Source organism: Myotis davidii, unplaced genomic scaffold (genome assembly GCF_000327345.1).
Source record: "Myotis davidii unplaced genomic scaffold, ASM32734v1 scaffold826, whole genome shotgun sequence".
In the NCBI taxonomy this organism is placed as follows: Eukaryota; Metazoa; Chordata; class Mammalia; order Chiroptera; family Vespertilionidae; genus Myotis; species Myotis davidii.
Genome location: NW_006297142.1, coordinates 1,280,320 through 1,288,049, shown reverse-complemented (window position 1 = coordinate 1,288,049; position 7,730 = coordinate 1,280,320). Strand labels below are relative to the sequence as shown.

General features: G+C 47.1%; 1 protein-coding gene across 3 annotated transcripts in view; it reads left to right on the top strand.

Moving 5' to 3' along the window:
- STX5 (syntaxin 5) overlaps nucleotides 1–7,730 on the top strand; it is a 15,825-nt gene that overhangs the window by 6,049 nt on the left and 2,046 nt on the right. For all 3 annotated transcript variants that reach the window (XM_006772766.2, XM_015569833.1, XM_015569832.1), the window contains 5 exons: nucleotides 1,415–1,531; nucleotides 1,615–1,671; nucleotides 1,845–1,926; nucleotides 2,389–2,495; nucleotides 2,659–2,780. In XM_006772766.2, the coding sequence (XP_006772829.1) occupies nucleotides 1,415–1,531; nucleotides 1,615–1,671; nucleotides 1,845–1,926; nucleotides 2,389–2,495; nucleotides 2,659–2,780 (485 nt within the window). The remainder of the gene's footprint in view (nucleotides 1–1,414; nucleotides 1,532–1,614; nucleotides 1,672–1,844; nucleotides 1,927–2,388; nucleotides 2,496–2,658; nucleotides 2,781–7,730) is intronic.

The window sequence follows — 7,730 nt, the reverse complement described above, 5'->3', positions numbered from 1 at the left end:
CTTCCCTTTTCTTCTTCCTCAGATTCCTCTCTGGCTGGCTGCCCTGGGCCACACTTCTTCTCTGCCATTCGCTGGCGGCCTCCTTCGTCTCCTGTGTCTAGTGTGGCCCTCGGCAGGCTGGGCTGGGGAGGGGGTGAGGCATTGGTCTGGTGTAGAAAGCCTGGCTGTGCTGCTCCTGCGTGTGACCTTGAACAAGTCACAGCTTTCATTCTTGCAATGATCGTTCGTTCGTTCGTTAGTTAGTTAATCTCCATCCGAGGACATTCTTCTGTTGAGTCTTAGAGAGAGTGGAAGGGAGGGAGAGAGACAGAGAGAAACATCGATCTGAGAGAGACATATCAATTGGTTGCCTCCTACACGCGCCCCAACCAGTGCTGGGGATCAAGCCTGCAAACAAGGTATGTGCCCTTGACTAGACTGGAACCCAGGACCCTTCAGTCCATGGGCCAACACTCTGTCCACTGAGCCAAACTGGCTAGGGCTAATTTTTTAAAAAATTGACTTTAGAGAGAGGAAGGGAGAGAGAGAGAGAAACCACTTTGTTTCACTTATTGATGCATTCATTGGCTGTTTCTTGTATGTGCCCTGGCCAGGGATCTAACCCATAACCTGGGCATATTGGGATGATGCTCTAAACCAATTGAGCTATCCGGACAGGGCACAGTAAACTTTTTTTTTTTCTTAAGAAATACGAATTTATTAGGTCATCTGGAAAACCAGATGGGCTGAGCCTCAGAATGACGCCAGCCTGAAAGGAATTCTTTTTTTTTTTTTTAAACATATTTTATTGATTTTCCACAGAGAGGAAGGGATAGAGAGTTAGAAACATCGATGAGAGAGAAACATCGATCAGCCGCCTCCTGCACATCCCCCACTGGGGATGTGCCCACAACCCAGGCACATGCCCCCGACCGGAATCGAACCCGGGACCCTTCAGTCCGCAGGCCGACGCTCCATCCACTGAGCCAAACCGGTTTCGGCAGGAATTCTGTATATAGAGATTGTTCCATTGACGCTTTTGGAAAACCATGCTGCCTTTGACTCCTCTTTTCTCCTGAATACCACATAGGTGCTTTGTTGGTTAACGTGCTCCGGGTTTAAGATTTTGGCCTTTTAAGTGTTTCTGTGACCCTGAACTTGGCCTCAGGGTGTGAAGTAGGGCAGTAGAGTGTAGGGGTAAGCAAGGCATTTATTTACACATGGATGTGGCCAGATTCCATCTCTTTGTTTCTCCTCTGCAGGGACTGAACTTGAGAAAACTGCCGAGATTGGAAATCCCAGTGGGCCCTTTTGGGCTGACTTGTAACTGCTAGTAACTCCCACTCTCTCTTCCCTGCCAGAGATGTCCATGCGGGAGAGGCGCTGGCCGAGGACTCCTTGGCTGATACTGTTTTTCTGTTGCCTCTTTCACCAGGATATCAATAGCCTCAACAAGCAAATCGCCCAGCTTCAGGATTTTGTGAGGGCCAAGGGCAGCCAGAGCGGCCGGCACCTGCAGACGCATTCCAACACCATAGTGGTCTCCCTGCAGGTGGGACCTGGGTACGGGAGACGGGGCGATGAAAGGCAAGAAGGTCTTGTCTTCCTTTGCTGACCTTTCTCTTTTTCTTCTAGTCAAAGCTGGCTTCCATGTCTAACGACTTCAAATCCGTCTTAGAAGTAAGGACAGAGGTGAGTGGAGTCTGTGTGGGAGGGATCGGAGTCTGGGGGCAAGGGTCCAGGCGGGAAATGGGAGAGACGGGGGAGGCAAGGGAAGGGTGACAGGGTCATGGCCGGCAGGAAGGGCCTCTAACATACATGCTTTCAGAAGCCTCAGGACCTTTGCCTTTCTTCCCCAACCCCAGAACCTGAAGCAGCAGAGGACCCGGCGGGAGCAGTTCTCCCGAGCGCCTGTGTCGGCCCTGCCCCTTGCCCCCAACCACCTGGGTAAGTCACAGGCCATACGGGGAGTCCAGAGGGGTACAGCTTAGTTACTCTGGTTGTGATGGCATCTTCTAAAGGCAAGGGTTGGGTGAGAGAATATGGGGGCAAGGAAGTTGCTAAGCTCTCTCAAAGGTCAACTTCATTGATGGTGTTACTGATCCGCACTTGGTTTCCCACATTCTCACTCTTGGGGATGAATTCAGTCATGTTCAGAAGAATAAGAGTTACTGATATGTTTGTGCACTCACTTTATTCACATGCTCTCATTTAATTTTCACAACCACCCTCTGAGAAAACAACTATTATTATTCCATATTTTACAGGTGAGGAAACTGAGGCTCAAAAAGGGCTAAATGACTTGTCCAGGGTTATGAGGCTAGTAAGTGGGATTCAAATCCAGAGCATGCGGGCTTTGAAACTGCTTTTAACCAATAAAAAAACACCATGTCTTCTTTCTTCCTTCAGGAGGCAGTGCTGTGGTTTTGGGGGCAGAGTCCCGTGCCTCTGGGGATGTGGCCATCGACATGTTGGACTCTCGGACCAGCCAGCAACTACAGCTCATTGATGAGCAGGTACATAGGTTCTGAGCTGGGGAGGCGTTGCCCCAATGCTCTCTGTGGGCCACAAGCCAGTGTTGGGAATGTGCCATGTGAAATGGCGAGCTGGGCGGGTCCTAAGGAGGCAGGCCCTGCCCTCAGAAGCTCCCAGTGCTCATGTCCACTCTCTGCTCTGCAGGATTCCTACATCCAGAGCCGGGCAGACACCATGCAGAACATCGAGTCCACAATCGTTGAGCTGGGCTCCATCTTTCAGCAGTTGGCACACATGGTTAAGGAACAGGAAGAAACCATTCAGAGGTGAGACTCTCTCTCTCACCCAAACAGAAGAGCTTTCTCTCCCTAAAGGTCCCCAGGGATAGTCGTTGGGAGAGTAGAATGCCAGCCACCCCCGGGGCACAGCTCACCTGCTTCCATGGATTCCACAGTGTGTGGAGCACCGGTTCCCTGTCAGGTTCTGTTCTAGGTGCGGGGCACACAGCAATGAGTAGAAAGCAAAGTTTCTGTGTCATGGAGCTTAACTTTTGTAAGTGTGTGTGGAATGCGTACACACCCTGCTAAAAAGAATTAACGAGACATTTTCAGACAGTGAAAGGAGTATACAGAGAGTTAAAGTAGGGCGATGTGTTAAGACAGTGACCGACTAGGGTGGTGTATCAGATAGGGTGGCAGAGAGGTCTTCATTCTGAAGACCATGATGTTGATTAAAGCAGAGACCTGAATGACAAGAGGGATCCAACCATGCAAAGAAGAGACAAAGAGTATTCTAGGCAGTGTGGACAGCTAAGGCTCTAAGATGGGACATTCTTGCCGTATTCAAGAATCAAAGACCAGCGTGAGCAGGGACAGAGAGGGACAGGATGAGGAGGAGGGAGGCGGAGCCCACCCACGGGAGGGCCTCTCTGCGCCTCCTGCTGCTTCAGAGGCATTTAAAAATATGCATGTATATTCTTACTGATTTCAGAGAGGAAGGGAGAGGGAGAGATAGAAACATCAATCAGGGACCCTTCAGTCCGCAGGCAGACGCTCTATCCACTGAGCCAAACCAGCTGGGGCTGTAAGAGGCATTTTATCAGCTCTTCCTGTTTGGCACTTACTATTTATTCATTCAATCTGTTATAGCAGCAATTTCAACCCGTGTAAAGCAAGAATTTTTTAAAATATACAGTATCTGACTATTTAGTGAGGGACACTAACCTTTTTTCTTTCCCCTTAGATTGTCAAATAAAAAATGACAGGAGCCCCGGCCAGTGTTCTCAGTGGTTAGAGCATCAGCCCACCCACCAAAGGGTCATGGATTAAATTCCTAGTCAAGGGCAGGTTAAGGGCATATACCTGGGTTGCAGGTTTGATTCTTGGCCCCATTGGGGGCTGGTGCAGGAGGCAACCAATCGATGTGTCTTTCACATGGCTAAAAAGCAATGGAGAAAATATCTTTGGGTGAGGATTAAAAAAAAAATGACAGCCAACACAGCAATAGCCTACTTATGTGAATGAATCAAAATTATTTTTTTTGTCAGACCGGCAAAAAATATAGTACATTTTTTAGTAGTTTATGTGTGCTGTGAGATGAAAAAGGTTGAAAATCACTGGGTTATAGAGATATAGGTACAGCCTTGTACAAAAGAGATAAACATCCCTGCACTTGCAGAACTTAAAGCCTAGTAGGGGAGATTCATTATTAAAAATACACATACGGCCTGGCTGGTGAAACATGGATGTGAGAGAAACACATCAATTGATTTCCTCCCACACGTGCCCTGATCAGGGCCTGGGCCAGGGAGGAGCCTGCAACCAAGGAATGTGCCCTTGACCGGAATCGAGCCTGGGACCTTTTGGTCCACAGGCCAACGCTCTGTCCACTGAGCCAGATTGGCTAGGGCGGAACTTCAGCATTTGCTGTAGTGCAGATCTGCTAACAAGTTCTTTTACTTTTATTTGACTCTTTCACTTTCCTTTTTTGTTTTTGCTCTGAAATCAATAAAACTATATTTTTATAAATATATATTTAAAGTTTAATGAAAGAGGAAAAAACAGTCTTTTATATTTACTCAGGTTTTTACCATTTCCAGTGCTCTTCATTCCTTCCTGAATACCCACTTTCAATCTGGTATCACTTCCCTTTAACCTGAAGAACTTCAGCATTTTTTGTTTTTTGTTAATCCTCACCCCAGGATATTTTTCTTTTTTTTTCTTTTTTTTAGGATATTTTTCCATTGGTCTTTTAGAGAGAGTGGAAAGAGAGGGAAAGACAGAGAGAAACATGGATGTGAGAGAAACACATCAATTGATTTCCTCCCACACGTGCCCTGATCAGGGCCTGGGCCAGGGAGGAGCCTGCAACCAAGGAATGTGCCCTTGACCGGAATCGAGCCTGGGACCTTTTGGTCCACAGGCCAACGCTCTGTCCACTGAGCCAGATTGGCTAGGGCGGAACTTCAGCATTTGCTGTAGTGCAGATCTGCTAACAAGTTCTTTTACTTTTATTTGACTCTTTCACTTTCCTTTTTTGTTTTTGTATTGATTTTAGAGAAAGAGGAAGGAAAAGAGAGAGAGAGAGAAAGCAGAGAGAAAGATCGCTGTGAAAGAGAAACATCAATCAGCTGCCTCCTGCATGTACCTTGACCAGTGACTGAACCCAAAACCCAGGCGTATGTCCTCGCCAGGAAACAAACCAGAGACCCTTCAGTGCACAGGATGGCACTCAACCAACTGAGCCACACCAGCCAGGGACTTCATTCTTTAAAAAAATTTTTAAAATTACAGTTTACATTCAATATTATTTTATATCAGTTTCAGGTATACACCTTCATTCTTTTTTTTTCTTTTCTTATTGATTTCAGAGAGGAAGGGAGAGACAGGTAGAAACACCGATGATAAGAATCATTGATTGGCTGCCTCCTGCATACCCCACACTGGGGATTGAACCCATAATCCAGATATGTGCCCTAACTGGGAATCAAACCCATGACCTCCTGATTCATGGGTCAGCGCTCAACTACTGAGCCAGCAGTAAGGCATTCTTTTGTCCTCCTCCCCATGTAAACTTTTTCTTTCCCATTTTCCTTATCCTCTCCTTCCCAAGCCATTATTTTGTGCCTCGTTCGTTTTCGTTTTATAACTCCCCTGCTATCTCCTCTCAGTGTCCTATTGATTTGTAGGTTGTTGTTTTTTTTACCACCCATGTTCCCTTTTATTAGTTTCATTCAAGGACTTCGATTTTAAATCTTTTATACGCCAGATTGCATTTATTATTTTTTCATTTTTGTTAAAGCCAATGTGAGCTTGATTGAATACTAGTGACACGGTTCACGGATTCGTGCACGTTGAAAGGAAATTAGTTAGAAGGTGGCCGGCAGGGTGAGACGGCAAGATGGGCCAGACACGCCCTGGAGCCAACCTCCTGTGGTCCCTGCCCAGCGTCTGCAGAGTGAGTGGGGTTCCTCTGGCAGGTGGGGTCCCTCAGCCTGGCCTCTGGGGATTGGGCCGAAACCGGCTCTCTGATATCCCCCGAGGAGTCCTGGGGTGCAAGAGGGCACTCTGCAAAGTTGCTGTTGTATAGGGTGTGGAACGCAAACGCAAGTGTGGAGTAAAGCTGATTAAGGGCCGACAGTGCCTTAGCAACAACATAACCCACAGCCAAGGGTGGAATCGCGTGGCCCCATGAGGAATCAGGCTCCCTCCTCTCTGGTTTCTGGGTGTGTCACCTGAGAACCTCTGCTGCCAAATCACAGCAGCTCGACAGCTCCTGTGTTGAGCGTCTACCCCCTGCTGGTCAGGGCGCGCCATAGCGACTGGTCGAACACAGCATATTAGCCTTTTATATGTTTATAGATGAGAGGACAGATGCACCCACACTGAGAAATGTTATAGCCCAAAGCTAGAAAACCCGATCATTTAGGTAGCCTCTCTGGCGTAGACGGGAAATCAAGTACAAGCCAGGCTCCTGCACTTGGACAGAGGAGTTCACAGTCCTCGTGACGCAGGACTTGGCTTGCAGCCGCGGCCTCACCTTCCTCTCACTCTCCGCTGGGCCGCCTGCTCCGCTGACTCTTCTGTCCTCACAACTTGGGAAAGCCTCTGCTCCCACGGCCTCCCTTGGCCAAGGCCAGGATTGAGTTTGTCTTTCAGGATTGCGCATGCAGGCTGCCTGGGGAATGTGTCCTTTTTCCAGCAAGCTCTCAGGAGATTGCCCGTCCTCTGAGGACTTCTCTATACCCTGGAGAGACGTGGCCTCCTACTGGGGGGCCGTTCTTATCCCCCGATTTCCTGTTCATATGATTCGGTTTCTCTTTCTGTCTTATTTAGAACCAGGATTTCCTGACTGGAATGGCCTGTGAACTTTTTTTTTTTAATATCTTTTTATTGATTTCAGAGAGGAAGAGAGGAGAGAGAGATAGAAACATCAATGATGAGAGAGAATCATCGATTGGCTGCCTCCTGCATGCCCCACACTGGGGATCAGGCCCACAATCCCGGCATGTGCCCGGACCGGAAATTGAACCATGACCTCTTGGTTCATAGGTCAGTGCACAGTCCATGAGCTACGCTGACCGGGTAGGCCTGTGAACTTTCACACCTCCCCCCCTCATTATAAATACAGCACATACTTATTAGACAATCAATAAATACTGAGAGACTTGACTTTGGATGGTGACACACAATACCATATATAGATGATGTATTACAGAATTGTACACTTGAAACTTACATAATTTTATTAGCCAATACCACCCCAATAAATTTAATAAACATTTCTAAAAAGTAAGTACTGATGGGGAAAAATCATAATAGCTAATATTTGGAGGCTCTTAATGTGGATCGAGCACTTAATGTTTGTTAATTCAGGTAAGTAGGTTTTGTGTTAGCTTCATTTTTCCTTCCTTTTTCAGTTGAGGCAAATGAGACTTGAGGCTAAATGACTGGCTTAGGGTCATTAGGTAATAATAAGTTGCAGAGCCAAGACTTCTTTATGTTACCTTTCTATAGCTTTTTTTAAAAAATATTTTTTTGCCCTAACCAGTTTGGCTCAGTGGCTAGAGCAGCCATGGGCAAACTACGGCCCGCGGGCCGGATCTGGCCCATTTGAAATGAATAAAACTAAAAAAAAAAAAGACTGTACCCTTTTATGTAATGATGTTTACTTTGAATTTATATTAGTTCACACAAACACTCCATCCATGCTTTTGTTCCGGCCCTCGGTCCAGTTTAAGAACCCATTGTGGCCCTCCAGTCAAAAAGTTTGCCCAT